A 26,469-nucleotide genomic window follows, 5' to 3' on the forward strand; every position below is an offset into this window, starting at 1 on the left:
AATTATGCTGATGCTAATGATAGGCCTAAACATCTTCTGGTAGATAGAAAGGCTTTCCCAAAAACCTTCGCTATTAAATGTTAACTAGCTACAAAGTAGTCTACCTGGCAGAATGATATGATTATTTGCATCAATCCAGTTGCCATTTGTTCTACAAACTCCATCGCATGTGAGCTACAGAAACACCGCCCACCAAACAACAGTGCTAGGTGCCTACACACTTTAATTAAAGGGTAACTACACTCAAAAATCCAAATTTCTTAGATTTTTCTCAGATCTCAAAAGTGGTGTCCTGATGTGGTTTAAGCATTGTTGTGCAATTGTGTTGTTTTTCTATAAAACAAACTGTGAATTTATCTAGGTTTCAATCCAATTGCCAAAAGAGTTTAATGCGAATATTCTAACATCAGCATAAAATGTGCATTTTCCCACCAGAGATGTGCTTCCATCAAACTGACTTGTGGGTAAAAGCCTATATGTGATGACGTAGTACACATGAACATTTATTTTGCGGTTAAATTCCGATCATGTACTGAATAATTCATCGTAACTTACTTCATCTGTAGCCTAATAAACTGCATACTTTCCCCGAGTCTAAATGGGAGTACCACACAACATGTCATCGCGTGACTCCAAGTTTACTTCAATATGATAGTTGCTATATCAATGTTTGCTCCTAAAAGCGTGTCCACCACCATTTCTCGCATAATTAATTTTACAGACACAAAACGACACACATTGTCTAGCGTATTTTGTTTTTGTCGACATTTGGTGAGTTTACAGACGAATTTGCTGTTTCAGTCCGGCCTGTTCTGCAATTTTTTTTATCCAACATGTTATTTACTGGAATAAAAAGGTTGGATGGTAATATAGACAGCGAAAAAAAATAATTAAGGACAAATCAGAAACCTGTGAATTTCTGACTCAGTTGACAGGCTCATTCATCTATTTCAATGGTAGGCCTAATATTAACCTTGCACAGTACACATTTTTTTGCCAAAAAAGAATATACCCACTTCTCCAGGCACTCCTACACCACTGATTAGCAGAGAGGGGTAAGTTGAACCTAAGGGGTAAGTTTAGCCATCCTTGTATCTAGGAAACCATAACCAAAATTAATAATTTGACCAAATATTTTGTAAGAGGTCATTATTTCATGGAGTCAGTGAAGGAGGAAACCACATGAAAAAATGGTTAGGTCCAAAAAACAGATTTTCACCAAGTCAAATGAATGTATTGTGTTAGAGGTCTCATGATGCTTGTATCTAAACCAAAGTAAATCATTTTAAGATTGTTCTATACATCAGTTGGGTCTCTATAAGCTTCAATATGAGGTCCTAAACAGAATGAAGTGCATCCTTGTAGCCAAGGCTATAAATGAGCATTTTTCATTGGTAACACTGTTCCTCCCAACTATAAAAAGTTAGGAGCACCACATGGCATTGAGATACAACCTATATTGGTCCTATATGAATTCTAGCTACTTTTGAAGCACATGGTATGCACTAGAAACTAATATCTGACACTGTAAAGACACTCATTTATTATAAAAGCTAAAATGTTGATACAAATACCTGTCATTGTAATTATTAAGTCATTTGTGGAATATTAGGTTTCTACATTGTGTAAAAGCATCATTTTCCGAAGGAGATGCATTACATTGACAATTGTACACTATCTCTTTAAAAATGTCAGGCTTGTGATGATGACATGCAAGAGATCTCTCATTCATTCATTGCTCTGATTATTGATCTCCTGAAGAAGCTAACCATCACACTACCATCGCCATGCTTGACCGTTGGTATGAGGTTCTTACCGTGGAATGCAGTGTTTGGTTTTCGCCAGTCATAATGGGACCCATGTCGTCCAGAATGCAATACTTTTGACTCAACTGTCCATAGAACATTCTTCCAAGAGCCTTGATGATCATCCAGTTGCTTCCATGTGCTTTTTGGCAAACTGTTTGGTTGACATGGGTCCTAATGCTCCTAATGTTTTGTACACTCAGTGTATTTGTTAGAAAGAATACTATATTTCCCCTGGCTGAGTGATACTGAATGTACAAATGTGTTCAATTTACCCATCTCTTCCCTACATGTTATATCAGCAACAACAAGGGTCACACTGGAGTCTAATGGACTTGAATGTTTGACTTTGTTTCAGGATGGAGTCCACAGAGAAGTGTGAAGCCATTATTCAACATTTTAATGGCAAATTCATTAAGACTCCACCAGGAGTTCCAGGTGAGCAGATCTCTCTACCTGTCTCATCTATGTATTCTCCACCACACCCAGATGTTATGATACCACCTCAGTCATTCACTTCAGGTTGCAAATCAAGACTGTGTCCAGAAACAATTGCTATCCCCTACGCCCTACAAATGTGTGGAGATCTGAGAGGATTGGACCGATATAAGCAATATGGCAAAACTTCAATCTAGCCTACACTATAAAAGAAATCTAGTTGTTTCAACTAAATATTATTAAGTAACTAGTTCCACTGTATTTTTTTGTTTACAAATATGACTGTGGACCTAGTTACACACAGACAGTGCTTATAACATACAATGTTTTCAACTTACATGTTTTATACACGTTGACACACAGTCTTTTATTTAGGTAACATGTCAAAAATGATAGTTTCTAGTTCACTCCTTTCTCAATTGAAAATCATTCCCCCCCTCCTCAATCAATCAATAAATCAATCAATCAATCAATCAATCACATTTATTTATATAGCCTTTTTTTACATCAGCTGAGATCACAAAGTGCTATACAGAAACCCAGCCTAAAACTCCAAACAGCAAGCAGTGCAGATGTAGAAGCATGGCGGCTAGGAAAAACTCCATATAAAGCCAGGAACCTAGGAAGAAACCTAGAGAGGAACCAGGCTCTGAGGGGTGGCCAGTCCTCTTCTGGCTGTGCCGGGTGGAGATTATAACAGTACATGGCCAAGATGTTCAAACGTTCATAGATGATCAGCAGGGTCAAATAATAATCATCACAGTGGTTGTAGAGGGTGCAACAGGTCAGCACCTCAGGAGTAAATGTCAGTTGGCTTTTCATAGCCAATCATTCAGAGTTAGAGACAGCAGCAGCATAATTACTGGAGGCTGAGACAGGAGGGGTCGAGAGACACGGTTGCCCCGTCCGCCAACAGGGCCAACCAGGCAGGATATAACCCCACCTACTTTGCCAAAGCACAGCCCCCACAACACTAGAAGGATATCTTCAACCACCAACTTACTACCCTGAGACAAGGCAGAGTATAGCCCACAAAGATCTCCCCCACGGCACGCACCCGAGGGGGGCGCCAACCCGGACAGGAAGATCACGTCAGAGACTCAACCCACTCAAGTGACGCACACTTCCTAGGGACGGCATGGAAGAGCACCAGTAAGCCAGTGACTCAGCCCCCGTAATAGGGATAGAGGCAGAGAATCCCTGTGGAGAGAGGGGAACCGGCCAGGCAGAGACAGCAAGGGTGGTTCGTCGCTCCAGTGCCTTTCTGTTCACCTTCACATCCCTGGACCAGATTACACTCAATCATAGGACCTACTGAAGAGATGAGTCTTCAATTTTATTTTATTTTATTTCACCTTTATTTAACCAGGTAGGCAAGTTGAGAACAAGTTCTCATTTACAATTGCGACCTGGCCAAGATAAAGCAAAGCAGTTTGACACATACAACGACACAGAGTTACACATGGAGTAAAACAAATATACAGTCAGTAATACAGTAGAAACAAGTCTATATACGATGTGAGCAAATGAGGTGAGATAAGGGAGGTAAAGGCAAAAAAAGGCCACGGTGGCAAAGTAAATACAATATAGCAAGTAAAACACTGGAATGGTAGATTTGCAGTGGAAGAATGTGCAAAGTAGAAATAAAAATGATGGGGTGCCAAGGAGCAAAATAAATAAATATATAAAATAAAATAAATACAGTAGGGAAAGAGGTAGTTGTTTGGGCTAAGTTATAGGTGGGCTATGTACAGGTGCAACAATCTGTGAGCTGCTCTGACAGCTGGTGCTTAAAGCTAGTGAGGGAGATAAGTGTTTCCAGTTTCAGAGATTTTTGTAGTTCGTTCCAGTCATTGGCAGCAGAGAACTGGAAGGAGAGGCGGCCAAAGAAAGAATTGGTTTTGGGTGTGAGCAGAGAGATATACATACTGGAGCGCGTGCTACAGGTGAGTGATGCTATGGTGACCAGCAAGCTGAGATAAGGGGGGACTTTACCTAGCAGGGTCTTGTAGATGACTTGGAGCCAGTGGGTTTGGCGACGAGTATGAAGCGAGGGCCAGCCAACGAGAGCGTACAGGTCGCAATGGTGGGTAGTGTATGGGGCTTTGGTGACAAAATGGATGACACTGTGATGGACTGCATCCAATTTGTTGAGTAGGGTATTGGAGGGTATTTTGTAAATGACATCGCCGAAGTCGAGGATTGGTAGGATGGTCAGTTTTACAAGGGTATGTTTGGCAGCATGAGTGAAGGATGCTTTGTTGCGAAATAGGAAGCCAATTGTAGATTTAACTTTGGATTGGAGATGTTTGATGTGGGTCTGGAAGGAGAGTTTACAGTCTAACCAGACACCTAGGTTTTTGTAGTTGTCCACGTATTCTAAGTCAGAGCCGTCCAGAGTAGTGATGTTGGACAGACGGGCAGGTGCAGGCAGCGATCGATTGAAGAGCATGCATTTACTTTTACTTGTATTTAAGAGCAATTGGAGGCCACGGAAGGAGAGTTGTATGGCATTGAAGCATGCCTGGAGGGTTGTTAACACAGTGTCCAAAGAATGGCCAGAAGTATACAGAATAGTGTCGTCTGCGTAGAGGTGGATCAGAGACTCACCAACAGCAAGAGCGACATCATTGATGTATACAGAGAAGAGAGTCGGTCCAAGAATTGAACCCTGTGGCACCCTTATAGAGACTGCCAGAGGTCCGGACAGCAGACCCTCCGATTTGACACACTGAACTCTATCAGAGAAGTAGTTGGTGAACCAGGCGAGGCAATCATTTGAGAAACCAAGGCTGTCGAGTCTGCCGATGAGGATGTGGTGATTGACGGAGTCAAAAGCCTTGGCCAGATCAATGAATACGGCTGCACAGTATTGTTTCTTATCGATGGCGGTTAAGATATCGTTTAGGACCTTGAGCGTGGCTGAGGTGCACCCATGACCAGCTCTGAAACCAGATTGCATAGCAGAGAAGATATGTTGAGATTCGAAATGGTCGGTAATCTGTTTGTTGACTTGGCTTTCGAAGACCTTAGAAAGGCAGGGTAGGATAGATATAGGATAAAGACTTAAAGGTCGAGACAGAGTCTGCGTCTCTCACATGAATAGGCAGATCATTCCATAGAAATGGAGCTCTATAGGAGAAAGCCCTGCCTCCAGCTGTTTGCTTAGAAATTCTAGGGACAATAAGGAGGCCTGTGTCTTGTGACCGTAGCGTACATGTAGGTATGTGCGGCAGGACCAAATCGGAAAGATAGGTAGGAGTAAGCCCATGTAATACTGCAAAGTTTAACAGTAAAACCTTGAAATCAGCCCTAGCCTTAACAGGAAGCCGGTGTTGAGAGGCTAGCACTGCAGTAATATGATAATTTTTTGGGGTTCTAGTCAAGATTCTAGCAGCCGTGTTTAGCACTAACTGAAGTTTATTTAGTGCTTTTCCGGTTTGCTGGAAAGTAGAGCATTGCAATAGTCTAATCTAAAGGTCGACCGATTATGATTTTTCAATGCCGATACCAATACCAATTATTGGAGGACCAAAAAAAAGCTGATACAGATTAATAGGCCGATTTAAAAAATATATTTTATTTATTTGTAATAATGACAATTACAACAATACTGAATGAACACTTTTATTTTAACTTAATATAATACATCAATCAAATCAATTTAGCCTCAAATAAATAATGAAACATGTTCAATTTGGTTTAAATAATGCAAAAACAAAGTGTCGGAGAAGAAAGTAGAAGTGCAATATGTGCCATGTAAAAAAGCTAACGTCTAAGTCCCTTGCTCAGATCATGAGAACTTATGAAAGCTGGTGGCTCCTTTTAGCATGAGTCTTCAATATTCCCAGGTAAAAAGTTTTAGGTTGAGGTTATTATAGGAATTATAGGACTATTTATCTCTATAACATTTGTATTTCATATACCTTTGACTATTGGATGTTCTTATAGGCACTTTAGTATTGCCAGTGTAACAGTATAGCTTCTGTCCCTCTCCTCGCCCCTACCTGGGCTTGAACCAGGAACACATCTACAACAGCCACCCTCGAAGCATTGCTACCCATCGCTCCACGAAAGCCGCGGCCCTTTCAGAGCAAGCGGAACAACTACTCCAAGCCTCAGAGCGATTGACATTTGAAACGCTAGTAGTGTGCACCCCGCTAACTAACTAGCCATTCCACCTCGGTTACACCAGCCTAATCTCAGGAGTTGATAGGCTTGAAGTCATAAACAGCGCAATGAATGAAGCATTGCAAAGAGCTGCTGGCAAACGCACGAAAGTGCTGTTTGAATGAATGCTTATGAGCCTGCTGCTGCCTACCACCTCTTAATCAGACTATCAAATATCAAATCATAGACTTAATTCTAACATAATAACACACAGAAATACGAGCCTTAGGTCATTAATATGGTCAAATCCGGAAACTATCATTTCGAAAATAAAACGTTCCATATTTTATCTAACGGGTGGCATCTATAAGTCTAAATATTCCTGTTACATTTCACAACCTTCAATGTTATGTCATAATTTCGTAAAATTCTGGCAAATTAGTTCGCAACGAGCCAGGCGGCCCAAATTGTTGCATATACCCTGACTCTGCGTGCAATGAACGCAAGAGAAGTGACACAATTTCCCTAATTTAATATTGCCTGCTAACATGAATTTCTTTTAACCTGTCTAGGGCTAGCAGAACCCCTCGCCAACAGCCAATGAAATTGCAGGGCGCCAAATACAAATCAACAGAAATCTCATACATCAAATTTCTCAAAAGTATTAGGCACCATTTTAAAGATAAAATTCTCGTTAATCCAGCCACAGCGTCTGATTTCAAAAATGCTTTACAGCGAAAGCTCCAGAAACGATTATGTTAGGTTATCACCAACTCACAGAAAAACCTAGCCATTTTTCCAGCCAAAGAGAGGAGTCACAAAAAGCACAAATAGAGATAAAATTCATCAATAACCTTTGATGATCAGATGACACTCAAAGGACTTCATGTTACACAATACATGTACAGTGCCTTGCAAAAGTATTCGGCCCCCTTGAACTTTGCGACCTTTTGACACATTTCAGGCTTCAAACATAAAGATATAAAACTGTATTTTTTTGTGAAGAATCAACAACAAGTGGGACGACATTTATTGGATATTTCAAACTTTTTTAACAAATCAAAAACTGAAAAATTGGGCGTGCAAAATTATTCAGCCCCTTTACTTTCAGTGCAGCAAACTCTCTCCAGAAGTTCAGTGAGGATCTCTGAATGATCCAATGTTGACCTAAATGACTAATGATGATAAATACAATCCACCTGTGTGTAATCAAGTCTCCGTATAAATGCACCTGCACTGTGATAGTCTCAGAGGTCTGTTAAAATTGCAGAGAGCATCATGAAGAACAAGGAACACACCAGGCAGGTCCGAGATACTGTTGTGAAGAAGTTTAAAGCCGGATTTGGATACAAAAAGATTTCCCAAGCTTTAAACATCCCAAGGAGCACTGTGCAAGCGATAACATTGAAATGGAAGGAGTATCAGACCACTGCAAATCTACCAAGACCTGGCCGTCCCTCTAAACTTTCAGCTCATACAAGGAGAAGACTGATCAGAGATGCAGCCAAGAGGCCCATGATCACTCTGGATGAACTGCAGAGATCTACAGCTTAGGTGGGAGACTCTGTCCATAGGACAACAATCAGTCGTATATTGCACAAATCTGGCCTTTATGGAAGAGTGGCAAGAAGAAAGCCATTTCTTAAAGATATCCATAAAAAATGTTGTTTAAAGTTTGCCACAAGCCACCTGGGAGACACACCAAACATGTGGAAGAAGGTGCTCTGGTCAGATGAAACCAAAATTGAACTTTTTGGCAACAATGCAAAACGTTATGTTTGGCGTAAAAGCAACACAGCTCATCACACCATCCCCACTGTCAAATATGGTGGTGGCAGCATCATGGTTTGGGCCTGCTTTTCTTCAGCAAGGACAGGGAAGATGGTTAAAATTGATGGGAAGATGGATGGAGCCAAATACAGGACCATTCTGGAAGAAAACCTGATGGAGTCTGCAAAAGACCTGAGACTGGGACGGAGATTTGTCTTCCAACAAGACAATGATCCAAAACATAAAGCAAAATCTACAATGGAATGGTTCAAAAATAAACATATCCAGGTGTTAGAATGGCCAAGTCAAAGTCCAGACCTGAATCCAATCGAGAATCTATGGAAAGAACTGAAAACTGCTGCTCACAAATGCTCTCCATCCAACCTCACTGAGCTCGAGCTGTTTTGCAAGGAGGAATGGGAAAAAATGTCAGTCTCTCGATGTGCAAAACTGATAGAGACATACCCCAAGCGACTTACAGCTGTAATCGCAGCAAAAGGTGGCGCTACAAAGTATTAACTTAAGGGGGCTGAATAATTTTGCACGCCCAATTTTTCAGTTTTTGATTTGTTAAAAAAGTTTGGAATATCCAATAAATGTCGTTCCACTTCATGATTGTGTCCCACTTGTTGTTGATTCTTCACAAAAAAATACAGTTTTATATCTTTATGTTTGAAGCCTGAAATGTGGCAAAAGGTCGCAAAGTTCAAGGGGGCCGAATACTTTCGCAAGGCACTGTATGTTTTGTTTGGTAAAGTTCATATTTATATCCAAAAATCTTATTTTACATTGGCGCGTTAAGTTCTGTAGTTCCAAAACAGTAGTTCCAAAAGTGATATTGCAGAGAGCCATGAAAATACAATTGTTAGACATGTAAATATAGATACACTTCTCCTTAATGCAACCGCTGTGTCAGATTTCAAAAATACTTCACGGAAAAAGCATCATCTGAGAACGGCACTCAGAGCCCAAACCAGCCAGAGAAATATCCGCCATGTTGGGTAGTCAACATTATTCATAAATAGCATTATAAATATTCACTTACCTTTGATGATCTTCATCAGAATGCACTCCCAGGAATCGCAGTTCCACAATAAATTCTTGTTTTGTTCGATAATGTCCATCATTTATGTCCATTTATGTCCAATATCTTCTTTTGTTAGGGCGTTTGGTAAACAAATCCAAATGCGCGATCTGGTCCATTCGGACGAAACGTTCAAAAAGTTATATTACAGGTCGAAGAAACTTGTCAGACTAAGTATAGAATCAATCTTTAGGATGTTTTTATAATAAATGTTCAATAATGTTCCAACCAGAGAATTCCATTGTTTGTAGAAAAGCAATGGAATGAGAGCTACCTCTCAAGTGAAAGCGCTTGACTGAGAACGAGACCACTGACTCAAAGACCTCTCATCGGGTCCCACATCACAGTAGAAGCCTGAAACAACGTTCTAAAGACGCTTGACATCTAGTGGAAGCCGTAGGAAGTGCAACATAATCAATATCCCACTGTGTATTCAATAGGGGTGAGTTCAAAAACTACAAACCTCAGATTTCCCACTTCCTGTTTGGATTTTTTCTCAGGTTTTTGCCTACCATATGAGTTATGTTATACTCACAGACATCATTCAAGCAATTTTAGAAAATTCAGAGTGTTTTCTATCCAATGCTAATAATTATATGCATATATTAGCATCTGGGACTGAGTAGGAGGCAGTTCACTCTGGGCATGCTATTCAACCAAAAGTGAAAATGCTGCCACCTATCCCAAAAACGTGAAGAAAGGCATTGATGTTTATGGTTAGGTACATTCATGCAACGATTATGCTTTTTTTTCGAAAATACGCTTTCGTTAAATCCTCCCCCGTTTGGCGGCGCTGGCTGTCTGTGTTAAGAAAATAATTTCTTCACAGTTCGCAACGAGCCAGGCGGCCCAAACTGCTGCATATACCCTGACTCTGTTGCACAGAATGCAAGAGAAGTGACACAATTTCCCTAGTTAAAATAAATTAATGTTAGCAGGAAATATGAACTAAATATGCAGGTTTAAAAATATATAATTGATTTTAAGAAAGGCTTTGATGTTTATGGTTAGGTACACATTGGTGCAGCGACAGTGCTTTTTTTTGCGAATGCGCTTTTTAACCTTTCTGATCTCCCCATCCCGGATCCGGGATCGTGAATACAGACTCAAGCTCATTACCATAACGCAACGTTAACTATTCATGAAAATCGCAAATGAAATGAAATAAATATGCTAGCTCTCAAGCTTAGCCTTTTGTTAACAACACTGTCATCTCAGATTTTCAAAATATGCTTCTCAACCATTGCAAAACAAGCATTTGTGTAACAGTATTGATGGCTAACGTAGCATTTAGCATTAGCATTCAGCTGGCAACATTTACACAAAAAAACAGAAAAGCATTCAAATAAAATCATTTACCTTTGAAGAACTTCAGATGTTTTCAATGAGGAGACTCTCAGATAGCAAATGTTCAGTTTTTCCTGAAAGATTATTTGTTTAGGACAAATCGCTCCGTTTTCTGCGTCACGTTTAGCTATGAAAAAACCCCTGTATCCAGGATTGTGTAAATCTATCAGCAAGCTCATTAGCATAACACAACGTTAACTATTTATGAAAATCGCAAATGAAATGAAATAAATATGCCATCTCTCAAGCTTAGCCTTTTGTAAACAACACTGTCATCTCAGATTTTCAAAATATGCTTCTCAACCATAGGAAAACAATAATTTGTGTAAAAGTAGCTAGCTAGCGTTAGCATTTCGCGTTAGCATTAGCGTTAGCATCCAGCACGCAACATTAACAAAAACATAAAAGCCTTCAAATAAAATCATTTACCTTTGAAGAACTTCTGATGTTTTCAATGAGGATACTCTCAGTTAGATAGCAGATGCTCAGTTTTTCCAAAAAGATTCCTTGTGTATTAGAAATAGCTCCGTTTTATACATCACATTTGGCTACCAAAAAAAATCCATAAATTCAGTCCTCAAAACGCAAACTTTTTTCCAAATTAACTCCATAATATCGACTGAAAACATGGCAAACGTTGTTTAGAATCAATCATCAAGGTGTTTTTCACATATCTCTTCATTGATACATCGTTCTTGGACACATGCTTTCTCCCCTGAATCAAATGGTAAAGTAGAAGCAGCTGGCAATTGCACACCGAATTCGACGCAGGACACCAGGCGGACACTTGGAAAATGTAGTCTCTTATGGTCAATCTTCCAATGATATGCCTACAAATACGTCACAATGCTGCTAAGACCTTGGGCGAACGACAGAAAGTGTAGGCTCATTCGTTGCGCAATCACAGCCATATAAGGAGAGAATGGAAAACAGAGCTTCAGAAATTCTGCTAATTCCTGGGTGATGCATCATCTTGGTTTCGCCTGTAGAATGAGTTCTGGGGCACTTACAGACAAAATCTTTGCAGATTCTGAAACTTCAGAGTGTTTTCTTTCCAAAACTGTCAAGAATATGCATAGTCGAGCATCTTTTCGTGACAAAATATTGTGCTTAAAACGGGAACGTTTTTTATCCAAAAATGAAATAGCGCCCCTAGAGCTCTAACAGGTTAAATCACCTGTTTGGCAAAGTAGGCTATGATTCAATGATAAATTAACAGGCACCGCATCGATTATATGCAACGCAGGACAAGCTAGATAAACTAGTAATATCATCAACCATGTGTAGTTAACTAGTGATTATGTTAAGATTGATTGTTTTTTATAAGATGTGTTTAATGCTAGCTAGCACCTTACCTTGGCTCCTTGCTGCACTCTCATAACAGGTATTCAGCCTACCACGCAGTCTCCTCGTGGAGTGCAATGTAATCGGCCATGATCGGTGTCCAAAAATGCCGATTACCGATTGTTTTGAAAACTTGAAATTGGCCCTAATTAATCGGCCATTCCGATTAATCGGTCGACCTCTTGTCTAATCTAGAAGTGACAAAAGCATGGCTAAATATTTCTGCATCGTTTTTGGACAGAAAGTTTCTGATTTTTGCAATGTTACGTAGATTGAAAAAATATGTCCTTGAAACAGTCTTGATATGTACGTCAATAGAGAGATCAGGGTCCAGAGTAACGCTGAGGCCCTTCACAGTTTTATTTGAGACAACTGTTCCAATATCAAGATTAATTGTCAGATCCAACAGAAGATCTCTTTGTTTCTTGGGACCTAGAACTAGCATTTCTGTTTTGTCTGTTTTTGTCCGCCATCCACTTCCTTATGTCTGAAACACAGGCTCCCAAGGAGGGCGATTTTGGGGCTTCACCATGTTTCATCGAAATGTACAGCTGTGTATCGTCCGCATAGCTAACATTATGTTTCCGAATGAAATCACCAAGAGGCAGAGGTGGGACCAAGTCATTGTTATACAAGTCACAAGTAAGTCTCAAGTCTTAGCACTCAAGTCCAAAGTCAAGTTCCAAGTCAAGACAGGCAAGTCAAGTCTCAAGTCCTAAACTTAGAGTTTTGAGTCCTAAACAAGTCATAATGTGCTCCTCACCAAATGTAATACCATTTCATATTTTTAACAAGAGTAATAGTATATTACATTTACGTAAATCATTAATGCTTTAAAAAATATCTATATATTTATTACTTTCCAAATAAGCATTATATTTCCATGGAAATACATGGGTAGCCATGACTTGCAATTCGTTTTTTGTTGATACAGCGTTGTCTTTACATCTGAAAAATAATAATTTTGGGTATCATCTTTCCAAGGGCTCCATCTGAATTCACCTGCCAACATTCCTCTCCACTGCCCAACACAACCTTTTCTCAGCTGGCACAATATGATTGGCTGCTGTCTGATTCAAACTGTAATCCATTAAATGAAGAGTTGATGCGCTGCAAACTTTTTTTAATAGCATCATTTTTAATATTTGGGCTTGGGGAGGGTTTCAAGTCAGTTCGAGTCAAAAGGCTCAAGTCCAAGTTAAGTCATGAGTCATTGGTGTTAAAGTCGAGTTGCAAGTCATCATATTTGGGACTCGAGTCTGACTCGAGTCCAAGTCATGTGACTTGAGTCCACACCTCTGCCAAGAGGTAAAATATATAGTGAAAACAATAGACCTCCTAAAACCTTGAGGAACATTGAAATTTACATTTGATTTGTCAGTGGACAAACCATCCACAGAGACAAACTGATATCTTTCTGACAGATAAGATTTAAACCAGGCCAGAACTTGTTAATGTAGAATAATAGTTTCTAATCTCTCCAAATGAGAGCCTTGGTCTGACGCCATTAAAGGTCATTTACCATCTTCACGAGTGCAGTTTCATGTTCTCAGTCAACTTACCTGGTAAAATACCAGGTAAATAAAATAAAAATAAAATAAAAATAAATGTATTATTATTATTGTTTATTATGTTCAACATAGGAGGGCCAAGCACAGCTCTTTCAGTAGTTTAGTTGGAATAGGGTCCAGTATGCAGATTGAAGGTTTAGAGGCCATGACTATTTTCATCAATGTGTCAAGAGATAAAGTATTAAACAACTTGAGTGTCTCCCTTGAGCCTAGGTCCTGGCAGTGTTGTGCAGACTCAGGGCAACTGAACTTTGGAGAAATACGCAGATTTAAAGAGGAGTCCATAATTTGCTTTCTAATGATCATGATCTTTTCGTCAAAGAAGTTCATGAATTTATCACTGCTGAAGTTAAAACCATCCTCTCTTGGGGAATGCTGCTTTTTAGTTAGCTTTGTGACAGTATCAAAAAAATGTAGGATTGTTCTTATTCTACTTAATTAGGTTGGAAAATTAGGATGATCGAGCAGCAGTGAGGGCTCTTCGATACTGCACGGGACTGCCTTTCCAAGCTAATCGGAATATTTCCAGTTTGGTGTAGCACCATTTCCTTTCCAATTTTCTGGAAGCTTGAAGGGCATCTACAAAATCTTTGGGTTGTCCGAGAATTTATAGCATGGCTTTTGATGATCCTTGGTTGGGGTCTGAGCAGATTATTTGTTGCGATTGCAAACATAATAAAATGGTGGTCCAATTGTCCAGGATTATGAGGAAAAACATGAAGATCCACAATATTTATTCTGCGGGACTAAACTAGGTCCAGAGTATGACTGTGGCAGTGAGTAGGTCCGAAAGCCTTTTGGAGTGGGTCTGTGGACTTTTCCATGTGAATATTAAAGTCCCCAAAAATGTTAATATTATCTGCCGTTGTCTACAAGATCTGATAGGAATTCAGGGAACTCAGTGAGGAACGCTGTATATGGCCCAGGAGGCCTGTAAACAGTACCTATAAATAGTGATTTAGTAGGCTGCATAGATGTCATGAGTAGAAGCTCTAGCTTTGGTTTAGTAAATGTTAGCAACACCTCCGCCTTTGCGGGATGTGCGGGGGATATGGTCACTAGTGTAACCAGGAGGAGAGGCCTCATTTAACACAGTAAATTCATCAGACTTGAGCCATGTTTCAGTCAGGCCAATCACATCAAGATTGTGATCAGTGATTAGTTAATTGACTATAACTGCTTTGGATGTGAGGGATCTAACATTAAGTAGCCCTATTTTGAAATGTGAGATATCACAATCTCTTTCAATAATGACAGGAATGGAGGAGGTCTTTATCCTAGTGAGATTGCTAAAGTCAACACCGCCATGTTTAGTTTTGCCCAACCTAGATCGAGGCACAGACACGGTCTCAATGGGGATAGCTGAGCTGGCTACACTGACCTGTGCTAGTGGCAGACTCCACTAAGCTGGCAGGCTGGCTAACAGCCCGCGTTCTGGCCTGCACCATATCTCATTGTGGAGCTAGATGAGTTGGAGCCCTGTCTATGTTCATAGATAAGATGAGAGCATCCTAATTGAATGAACATACAGTACAAGACAAATTGAGCAAACACATAATTTTAAATTGACAGAATTTTTGCCTACGTTTTCTCATATTTGGACCAACTAAAAATGTTAAGTTCAGGTAACACAGAAAAGTTGAGTAAAGGAAAAAAAGTCTGTGGAGCCAGTTACATAATAATAAGTAGTTGAAACTTCTAGATTTGTGGGTGTTATTTTTAAAGTGTATCAGAGTTAAAGGTAGAGCTAACACGATATTGCTTAAATCTATTAAATCCTCACAGATCTCCACACGTATCTAGAGGTTAGTAGTCTTGGAAACCCGGACCTAGGAGCACTAGGTCTGGGGCGGATGTCTAAATCTCTTGGACATTTTCGAAAAAGGAAAAGCATTTGTTTTCCGATAAAAAATGTCAAGGGTTAGGTTATGGTTGTGGTTAAGGTTAGGGTTAGTGTGAGGGTTGGGGTTAAGGTTAGGGTATGGACGTACCAAGGATCCCACTTAGAATCTACCGTTTAGCTAGGGCAAAAAGCAGATACGGCAGTGATGTCACCGGTGACGCACGTCCCATTTCCAACACCTCTCTGTCCCAACTGATGCTGGAACTTCTAAAGACATATAAGCTGGAGCATTGTTACGTTGTTGGAGGCCATCCATCTGTCTAAGGAAACTAAGAGGTTAGGGGCTAGGATTTTTGTCTGAACAAGTCCTTGGTCTCTGATCCCAGGCTCCTGACTTTACCTCTCAACTCTTCCAGTGGATTATTATTCCTAGCCTCCCATTGAATTCACCCTCTGATTTCATCTGTTTCTCTCCCCACAGTGCCCCCTGAACCATTATTGTGCAAGTTTGCAGACGGGGGACAGAAAAAGAGGCAGAACCAGGGGAAGTACCTTCAGAATGGCAGGCCCTGGGCCAGGGATGGAGAGATGGTGAGTGGCTTGATTACACGGGTGGAGGATTTCATGTATTTATTTTTTAGACTTAGAGACTGCATGTTAGTTCCAAAAAAACTTTAAACAAGAGGTCATTGTCAAAGCAATATAGAGCTGGAATCTGATCTCACATGGATTGTGTGTCTAACCCTAAACATTCATAAAGGGGCAGTGCAGTTAAAAACCTTTTTTGTGGTCGAAATTACACTCTGAAATTGTGAAAATGAAAATGCCCTTTTTGTGTAAGAGCTGTTTTAAAAAATGCCTGGAATTTCAACCTGTTCAGGTGGGATGGAACTTTTTGCCCACATCATGACTTCCCAATGTGATCGGATTATAATATACCAATGAATTTCCATCTGGGTAAGGGGATGGGTTCTAGACCATCCTATTAGCGGATCAGCTCTGACCAGCTGGTCTTTACTGACATTATCAACCTATCCCTGATCCGGTCTTTAATAGCAACTGGTTTCAAGCAGACCACCATAGTCCCTGTGCCCAAGAATTCCAAGGTAACCTTCCTTAAATGACTCTCGCCCCGTAGCACTCACATCTATAGCCACGAAATGCTTTGAAAGACCATCATCCCAGACACCCTAGACAACTCCAGTTGCCCCAACAGAGCCACAGATGACTCAATCTCTATTGCACTCTACACTGCCCTCACCCACCTGGACAAAAGGAATGCTGTTTATTGACTACAGCTCAGCATTCAACACCATAGACCCCTGCAAGCTCAACACCAAGCTCAGGACCTTAGGACTGAACACCTCCCTTTGCAACTGGATCCTGGCGGACCGTCCTCAGGCGGTGAGGGTAGGTAACAACACATCCACCACGCTGACCATCAAAATTGGGCCCCTCAGGGGTGTGTGCTTAGTACCCTCCTGTACTCCCTGTTCAACCACAACTGCATGGCCACGCATGACTCCAACACCATCATCAAGTTTGCTGAAGACACAACGGTGGAAGGTCTGATCACCGACGACGATGAGGCAGCCTATAGGGAGGAGGTCAGAGACTTGGCAGTGTGGTGCCAGGACAACAACCTCTCTCTCAATGTCAGCAAGACAAAGGAGCTGATCTTGGACTACAGGGAACGGAGGGGAGAACACGCCCCCATCCATATCGACGGGGTTGTAGTGGAGTGGGTCGAGAGCTTCAAGTTCCTTGGTGTCCACATAACATGGTCCCCACACACCCACACAGTTGTGCGGAGGGCACGACCACAAGCACTACAGAGGGTGGGGAGTACGGCCCAGTACATCACTGGGGCTGAGCTCCCTGCCATCCAGGACTTCTATATCAGGCACTGTCAGAGGAAAGCCCAAAAATTGTTTAAGACTTCAGACACCCAAGCCATAGACTATTCTCTCTGCTGTAAACACTTTATTTGGCTAGTTTGTCTGTAGATGCTCTACAAACTATCTAAGGTTATCATGTAACATTTAAACTAACTACATTGCCTTCAGAAAGAATTCACACCCCATATTTTGTTATGTTAAAGCCTGAATTTAAAACTGATTACGTTGAGAGTTAGTGTCACGGGCCTACACAGAATACCCCAAAGTGAAATTATGTTTGTGAAAAGATTATTATTATTATCACTCTTTTTAAATAAATGAATACAAAAATTAAAAGCTGAAATGTCTTGAGTCAATAAGTATTCAACCCCTTTGTTATGGCAAACCTAAATATATAACATTGCCAAAAGTATGTGTACACCCCTTCAAATTAGTGGATTTGTCTATTTTAGCCCATCTGTTTTTGACAGGTATATACAATCGAGCACACAGCCATGCAATCTCCATAGACACACATTGGCAGTAGAATGGCCCATATTGAAGAGCTCAGTGACTTTCAAGGTGGCACCGTCATAGGATGCCACCTTTCCAACAAGTCAGTTTGTCAAATTTCTGCCCTGCTATAGCTGCTCCGGTCAACTGTAAGTGCTGTTATTGTGAAGTGGAAACATCTAGGAGCATCAATGGCTTAGCCACGAATAATATAGACACTGATAGTATAGACACTGATAATATAGAGCAGGATAACTTCTCCGAGCATTGGCAGGACAGAGCAGCTATGTCTTGTAAGACGAGGGGCGGGGTTGTGTGTCTTTTTGTCAAGAACTGCTGCTGCGCAATGTTTAATATTAAAGAAGTCTCGAGGTATTGCTCGTCTGAGGTAGAATACTTCATGATAAACTGTAGACCACACTATCTACCAAGAGAGTTCATCTATATTATTCATAGCCGTCTATTTACCACCACAAACCGATGCTGGCACTAAGATCGCACTCAATGAGCTGTATAAGGCCATTAGCAAACAAGAAAATGCTCATCCAGAAGCGGCACTCCTAGTGGCCAGGGACTTTAATGCAGGCAAACTAAAATCTGTTCTACCTCATTTCTACTAGCATGTCACATGTGCAACCAGAGGAAAAAAACACTAGACCACCTTTACTCCACACACAGACGCATAAAAAGCTCATCCTCGCCCTACTAAAGCAGGAAGTACCAGTGACTCTCTCAATACGGAAGCGGTCAGATGACATGGATGCTATGTTACAGGACTGTTTTGCTACCACAGATTGGAAAATGTTCCGGGATTCATAAAAAAAAATATTTCACCTTTATTTCACCTTTATTTAACCTTTATTTAACCAGGTAAGCTAGTTGAGAACAAGTTCTCATTTACAACTGCGACCTGGCCAAGTTAAAGCAAAGCATTGCAGCAGAAACAATACAGAGTTACATGGAATAAACAAGCGTACAGTCAACAATAGAAAAAAATAAAGTCTATATACAGTGTGTGCAAATGGCATGAGAAGGTATGGCAATAAATAGGCCATAGTAGCAAAGTAATTACAATTTAGCAGATTAACACTGGAGTGATAGTTGAGCAGATGATGAGCAGATGATGGTGTGTAAGTAGTGATACTGGTGTGCAAAAGAGCAGCAAAGTAAATAAAAACAAATGGGGATGAGGTAGGTAGATTGGGTGGGCTATTTACTGATGGACTATGTACAGCTGCAGCGATCGGTTAGCTGCTCAGATACAGTGCCTTGCGAAAGTATTCGGCCCCCTTGAACTTTGCAACCTTTTGCCACATTTCAGGCTTCAAACATAAAGATATAAAACTGTATTTTTTTGTGAAGAATCAACAACAAGTGGGACACAATCATGAAGTGGAACGACATTTATTGGATATTTCAAACTTTTTTAACAAATCAAAAACTGAAAAATTGGGCGTGCAAAATTATTCAGCCCCCTTAAGTTAATACTTTGTAGCGCCACCTTTTGCTGCGATTACAGCTGTAAGTCGCTTGGGGTATGTCTCTATCAGTTTTGCACATCGAGAGACTGAATTTTTTTCCCATTACTCCTTGCAAAACAGCTCGAGCTCAGTGAGGTTGGATGGAGAGCATTTGTGAACAGCAGTTTTCAGTTCTTTCCACAGATTCTCGATTGGATTCAGGTCTGGACTTTGACTTGGCCATTCTAACACCTGGATATGTTTATTTTTGAACCATTCCATTGTAGATTTTGCTTTATGTTTTGGATCATTGTCTTGTTGGAAGACAAATCTCCGTCCCAGTCTCAGGTCTTTTGCAGACTCCATCAGGTTTTCTTCCAGAATGGTCCTGTATTTGGCTCCATCCATCTTCCCATCAATTTTAACACTTTTTATGGATATCTTTAAGAAATGGCTTTCTTCTTGCCACTCTTCCATAAAGGCCAGATTTGTGCAATATACGTCTGATTGTTGTCCTATGGACAGAGTCTCCCACCTCAGCTGTAGATCTCTGCAGTTCATCCAGAGTGATCATGGGCCTCTTGGCTGCATCTCTGATCAGTCTTCTCCTTGTATGAGCTGAAAGTTTAGAGGGACGGCCAGGTCTTGGTAGATTTGCAGTGGTCTGATACTCCTTCCATTTCAATATTATCGCTTGCACAGTGCTCCTTGGGATGTTTAAAGCTTGGGAAATCTTTTTGTATCCAAATCCGGCTTTAAACTTCTTCACAACAGTATCTCGGACCTGCCTGGTGTGTTCCTTGTTCTTCATGAAGCTCTCTGCGCTTTTGACGGACCTCTGAGACTATCACAGTGCAGGTGCATTTATACGGAGACTTGATTACACACAGGTGGATTGTATTTATCATCATTAGTCATTTAGGTCAACATTGGATCATTCAGAGATCCTCACTGAACTTCTGGAGAGAGTTTGCTGCACTGAAAGTAAAGGGGCTGAATAATTTTGCACGCCCAATTTTTCAGTTTTTGATTTGTTAAAAAAGTTTGAAATATCCAATAAATGTCATTCCACTTCATGATTGTGTCCCACTTGTTGTTGATTCTTCACAAAAAAATACAGTTTTATATCTTTATGTTTGAAGCCTGAAATGTGGCAAAAGGTCGCAAAGTTCAAGGGGGCCGAATACTTTCGCAAGGCACTGTAGCTGATGTTTAAAGTCAGTGAGGCAAATGTAAGTCTCCAGCATCAGCGATTTTTGCAATTCGTTCCAGTCACTGGCAGCAGAGAACTGGAAGGACAGGCGGCCAAAGGAGGTGCTGGCTTTGGGGATGACCAGTGAGATATACCTGCTGGAGCGCGTGCTACGGGTGGGTGTTGTTATCGTGACCAGTGAGCTGAGATAAGGCGGAGCTTTACCTAGCATAGACTTGTAGATGACCTGGAGCCAGTGGGTCTGGCGACGAATATGTAGCGAGAGCCAGCCGACTAGAGCATACAGGTCGCAGTGGTGGGTGGTATAAGGTGCTTTAGTAACAAAACGGATGGCACTGTGATAGACTGCATCCAATTTGCTGAGTAGAGAAATTGGAAGCTATTTTGTAGATGACATCGCCGAAGTCGAGGATCGGTAGGATAGTCAGTTTTACGAGGGCAAGTTTGACAGTGTGAGTGAAGGAGGCTTTGTTGCGAAATAGGAAGCCGATTCTAGATTTGATTTTGGATTGGAGATGTTTGATATGAGTCTGGAAGGAGAGTTTACAGTCTAGCCAGACACCTAGGTATTTGTAGTTGTCCACATATTCTAGGTTTAAACTGTCCAGAGTAGGGATGCTAGTCGGGCGGACGGGTGCGGGCAGTGAAAGGTTAAAAAGCGTCATCCAATGGCATTGAGGAGCTTACTGTACCACCTTAGTCACCAGCTTCATCAATATGTGCATCAATGACGTTGTCCCTACAGTAACCATACGTACATTTCCCAACCAGAAGCCATGAATTACAGGCAACATCCGCACCGAGCTAAAGGCTAGAGCTGCCGCTTTCAAGGAGCGAGACACGAATCCAAACGCTTATAAGAAATCTTGCTATGCCCTCAGACAAGCAATCAAACAGGCAAAGTATCAATACAGGACTAAGATTGAATCCTACTGCACCGGCTCTGATGCTTGTCGGATATGGCAGGGCTTGAAAAATATTACGGACTACAAAGTGAAACCCAGCTGCGAGTGGCCCAGTGACACGAACTTACCAGATGATCTAAATGCCTTTTATGCTTGCTTCGAGGCAAGCAACACTGAAGCATGCATGAGAGCATCAGCTGTTCCAGACGACTGTGTGATCACGCTCTCTGTAGCTGATGTGAGCAAGACCTTTAAACAGGTCAACATTCACAAAGCTGCGGGTCCAGACAGATTACCAGAACATATACTCCAAGTATGCGTGGACCAACTGGGAAGTGTCTTCACTGACATTTTCAACCTTTCCTTGATCGAGTCTGTAATACCTACTGTACATGTTTCAAACAGACCACCATAGTCCCTGTGCCCAAGAAAGTGAAGGTATCCTGCCTAAATGATTACCGCCCCGTAGCACTCACTTCAGGAGCTATGAAGTGCTATGAAAGGCTGGTCATGGCTCACATCAATACCATCATGCCGGAAACCCTAGACCCACTCCAATTCGGATACCGCCAACAGATCCACAGATGACACAATCTCAGTCTCACTCCACACTGCCCTTTCCCACCTGGACAAAAGGAGCAGCAATGTGAGAATGCTATTCATTGACTAGAGCTCAGCATTCAACACCATAGTGCCCACAAAGCTCATCACTAAGCTATGGACCTAAACTAAACACCTCCCTCTGGAACTGGATCCTGGACTTTCTGAAGGGCCGTCCCCAGGTGGTAAGGGTAGGCAACAACACATCTGCCCCACTGATCCTCAACTGGGGCCCCTTAGGTGTGCATGCTTAGAACCCCTCATGTACTCCCTGTGCACACATGACTGCGTGGACAAGAACGACTCCAACACCATCATTAAGTTTGCAGATGACACAACAGTGGTAGGCCTCACCGACAACGATGAGTTAGCCTATAAGGAGGAGGTTAGAGACCTGGCAGTGTGAGCAAGACAAAGGAGCTGATCGTGGACTATAGGAAAAGGAGGGCCGAACATGCCCCCATTTACATTGACGGGGCTGAAGTGGAGCGGGTCGAGAGTTTCAGGTTCCTTGGTGTCCACATCACCAAGATAGTTGTGAAGAGGGCACGACAACACCTTTCCCCCCTCAGGAGACTGAAAAGATTTGGCATTTGTCCCCAGATCCTTAAAAAGAGAGCATCCTGACCGGTTGCATCACCGCCTGGTATGGCAACCGCTCGGCATCTGACCGTATGGCACTACAGAGGGCAGTGCGTAACACGGAACCCAAACCAGCTGTGCGCGAGCGCCATCATGCATAAGTTTAATTTGTCCCCCCACACCAAACGCGATCACGACACACAGGTTAAAATATCAAAACACTGAACTCTGAACCAATTACATTAATTTGGGGACAGGTCGAAAAGCATTAAACATTTATGGAAATTTAGCTAGCTAGCTTGCTAGCTAATTTGTCCTGTTTAGCTAGCTTGCTGTTGCTAGCTAATTTTTCCTGGGATATAAACATTGAGTTGTTATTTTACCTGAAATGCACAAGGTCCTCTACTCTGACAATTAATCCACACATAAATGGTCAGCCTAATTGTTTCTAGTCATCTCTCCTCTTTCCAGGCTTTTTCTTCTCTTTATATTGCGATTGGCAACTTTCATAAATGAGGTGCATTACCACCACTGAGCTCGTTCGCCTTTCAGTCACCCACGTGGGTATAACCAATGAGGAGATGGCACATCTCCTTCTATAAACCAATGAGGAGATGGGAGAGGCAGGACTTGCAACGCGATCTGCGTCAGAAATAGAACTGACTTCTATTTTAGCCCTTGGCAACGCAAACGCTCGTTGGCGTGTGGGTGCAATAATTGAAAAATCTAGATTTCTAAATTAATTTTGCAACACTCGCGCACGCAACTCGAAGCGGTGTAGTCAGCCTGTAAGGCCCAGTACATCACTGGGGCTACGCTTCCTGAAATCCAGGACTTGTATACTAGGCGGTGTCAGAGGAAGGCCCAAAAAATTGTCAAAGACTCTGGTCACCCAAGCACTACCGGAGCACCAAGACCAAAGTCAAAAGGCTCCTTAACAGCTTCTACCCCCAAGCCATAAGACTGCTGAATAATTAATCAAATGGCCACCCGGACTATTTATATTGACCCCCCTATGCATAGTCACTTTACAAATTACCTCAACTAAGCTGTTTCCCCGCACATTGCCTCGGTACCAGTACCCCCTGTATATAGCCTTGTTAATGTTGTATAATTTTCTTGTGTTACTTTTGCTTATTTTTTAAATATATTTTTTTCACTTTAGTTCATTTGGTAAATATATTCTTAGTTCTATGTCTTGAACTGTATTGTTGGTTAAGAGAGGAAGGCCAGAGTAAGCATTTCACCGTAAGGTTGTATTCGGCGCGTGTGACAAATAGCATTTGATTTGCTTTGATTTATTAGACATACAGTGATGATTTAAAAACATAATTGATTTTATATGTGATTGTTTCCTTTACGTCTTTATTCTGACTTATTTGTGTTGTTTTCCCAGGGAGGGATGACGCTAGCATATGACCCCACAGCCTTACAGAATGGGTGAGTATAGAGAGACAAAAACAGAAAGTCAGCCCACCAACAAAAACAAGTCATGTGTTTGTGGTGAACTATTGACTCCTGGTAGACACAGAAGACATTGCAACACTACTTTATTGTATTGCAATCATCTACTTCAATGTAACATTTTGTAGTTCTATCATCTGGCATCACTTGATAATTACTTTCATGCACATGTGATTATGAATGCTTATTAATGTAAATTCTATAATATAATTTGACATGCATACATCTTGATTTGTGTGTGTTATGCAGGTTCTATTCGTCACCCTACGGTCTGACCCCAAACCGGATGATCGCCCAGACGTCCCTTTCTCCCTACATGCATTCACCCATCTCATCCTTCCAGGTCAAACACTGCACACACACACACACACACACACACACACACACACACACACACACACACACACACACACACACACACACACACACACACACATCGCTACCACCACCACCACCAAACCACCATTCACAAACGCATGGAGGATATCTCTGTAGACGTAGGAGCTATGTCATTGTTGTTTTTCTATCCATATTCAGATTTCATCTCCACTCATTCTCCCCTGTGTGCTTGTGTGTAAAGATCCTGTATTTTCCTCATCCCTCTTTCCAGCTACATAGTCCCTCCTGGATGCACCACCAGTACCTCATGCAGCCTGCAGTGAGTATTAAATAGTGTTATCTACCTCTGCTGCTGCAGCTTCCTCCTTACTATTCTCTTTACATCTGGTTAGCTTGCAGTTCTGCTCATCTATCGCTCTATCTCTCCTTTTTTTTTGTCATTCTGTCTCTTTATATTCCTGTCTCTCTCTCTCTTTCTCTCTCTCTCTCTCTCTCTCTCTCTCTCTCTCTCTGATTTATTGGCTATTTGTCCTTCTCTTTGTTGGAACCCCCCTCTCTCTTTTCCCCATCTCTCTCCCTCTACTTCTCTCTGTCTCACACAACCACTCTCTCTCCTTCCCTCTCTCTTCCTCCACCTCTCTCAGGGCACAGTCCTGACTCCGACCATGGACCATGCTATGTCCATCCAGCCCACCTCCATGATGGGCACCATGACCCAGCAGCTCAGCCACCTATCCCTGGGCGGCACGGGCACGGTTAGTACCCTACAGATACCCACTCCACCTCCCACTCCACCCCTTCAACTACCCACTCTACCCCCCCCCCCCTTTGGTCCCCTAGTCTCATCTCAAGACTAAAACACATTGAACTGAATCAAGTTGTACTGAATTGAAGTTGAAAGTGAAGAGAAAAGCAGTTGCCTGTGTCTCAGTTGGATCTCTACACAGAAATAATGACTGATGATTTATTCTCCTCTCATCCTGTCACAGTTTATGCCTGCCAACACAACTATGCAGGGGACATACATCCCCCAGTACCAACCAGTGCCTCCCTCCAGTGTCCCTGTAGAGGTGAGACCCCAACCAACACCATAAGAATTAACTATGCATAACAAGTTAAGGGGATGACAAAAGGGGGCTTATTTTACAAACGAGTTCAAAACCATGCTTTTACTTAAGCAGTTTTTAACTCAGGGACCTGTTATTACTGTTCCACTCCATTTTCTTCCTTTTCTTGCAGGAGAACGGAGGACAACAGCAACAGGTTGCTATGGAGACACCTGCAGAACACACAAACTACTCATACCAGCACACCAAGTGAAGCTAAGGTAGGGTTATTAACCCCTCCCTGTGCATATATCTGCTAACTTAGTTCAATCAATCAATCAAATGTATTTATAAAGCCCTTCTGTATAGAACCCCAGCCTGAAACCCCAAGCAGCAAGCAATGCAGATGTAGAAGCACGGTGGCTAGGAATAACTCCCTAGAAAGGTTGGAACCTAGGAAGAACCCTAGAGAGGAACCAGGCTCTGAGGGGTGGCCAGTCCTCTTCTGGCTGTGACGGGTGGAGATTACAACAGTACATGGCCAAGATGTTCAAACGTTCATAGATGACCAGCAGGGTCAAATACAGTGCCTTGCGAAAGTATTCGGCCCCCTTGAACTTTGCGACCTCTTGCCACATTTCAGGCTTCAAACATAAAGATATAAAACTGTATTTTTTTGTGAAGAATCAACAACAAGTGGGACACAATCATGAAGTGGAACGACATTTATTGGATATTTCAAACTTTTTTAACAAATCAAAAACTGAAAAATTGGGCGTGCAAAATTATTATTACAGTTTTATATCTTTATGTTTGAAGCCTGAAATGTGGCAAAACGTCGCAAAGTTCAAGGGGGCCGAATACTTTCGCAAGGCACTGTAATAATCATCACAGTGGTTGTAGAGCGTACAACAGGTCAGCACGTCAGGAGTAAATGTCAGTTGGCTTTCATAGCCGATCATTCAGAGTTAGAGACAGCATGTGCGGTAGAGAGAGAGAGTCGAAAACAGCAGGTCTGGGACAAGGTAGAACGTCTGGTGAACAGGTCAGGGTTCCATAGCCTCAGGCAGAACAATTGAAACTGGAGCAGCAGCATGACCAGGTGGACTGGGGACAGCAAGGAGTCATCATGCCAGGTAGTCCTGAGGCATGGTCCTA

The 26,469-nt window shown here is 41.8% G+C and overlaps 1 protein-coding gene across 2 annotated transcripts in view; it reads left to right on the plus strand.

Annotated features, from left to right (window-relative positions):
- The window catches only part of LOC110528194 (RNA-binding motif, single-stranded-interacting protein 2), a 65,117-nt gene that overhangs the window by 33,310 nt on the left and 5,338 nt on the right, over positions 1-26,469 (plus strand). For both annotated transcript variants that reach the window (XM_021610055.2, XM_021610054.2), the window contains exons 6-13: positions 2,164-2,243; positions 15,794-15,903; positions 23,859-23,902; positions 24,176-24,269; positions 24,537-24,584; positions 24,910-25,020; positions 25,255-25,335; positions 25,505-25,592. In XM_021610055.2, coding sequence (XP_021465730.1) covers positions 2,164-2,243; positions 15,794-15,903; positions 23,859-23,902; positions 24,176-24,269; positions 24,537-24,584; positions 24,910-25,020; positions 25,255-25,335; positions 25,505-25,585 — 649 coding nt within the window. In that variant the 3' untranslated portion in view covers positions 25,586-25,592. The remainder of the gene's footprint in view (positions 1-2,163; positions 2,244-15,793; positions 15,904-23,858; positions 23,903-24,175; positions 24,270-24,536; positions 24,585-24,909; positions 25,021-25,254; positions 25,336-25,504; positions 25,593-26,469) is intronic.

This window comes from Oncorhynchus mykiss, chromosome 7 (genome assembly GCF_013265735.2).
Source record: "Oncorhynchus mykiss isolate Arlee chromosome 7, USDA_OmykA_1.1, whole genome shotgun sequence".
Taxonomy (NCBI): domain Eukaryota; kingdom Metazoa; phylum Chordata; class Actinopteri; order Salmoniformes; family Salmonidae; genus Oncorhynchus; species Oncorhynchus mykiss.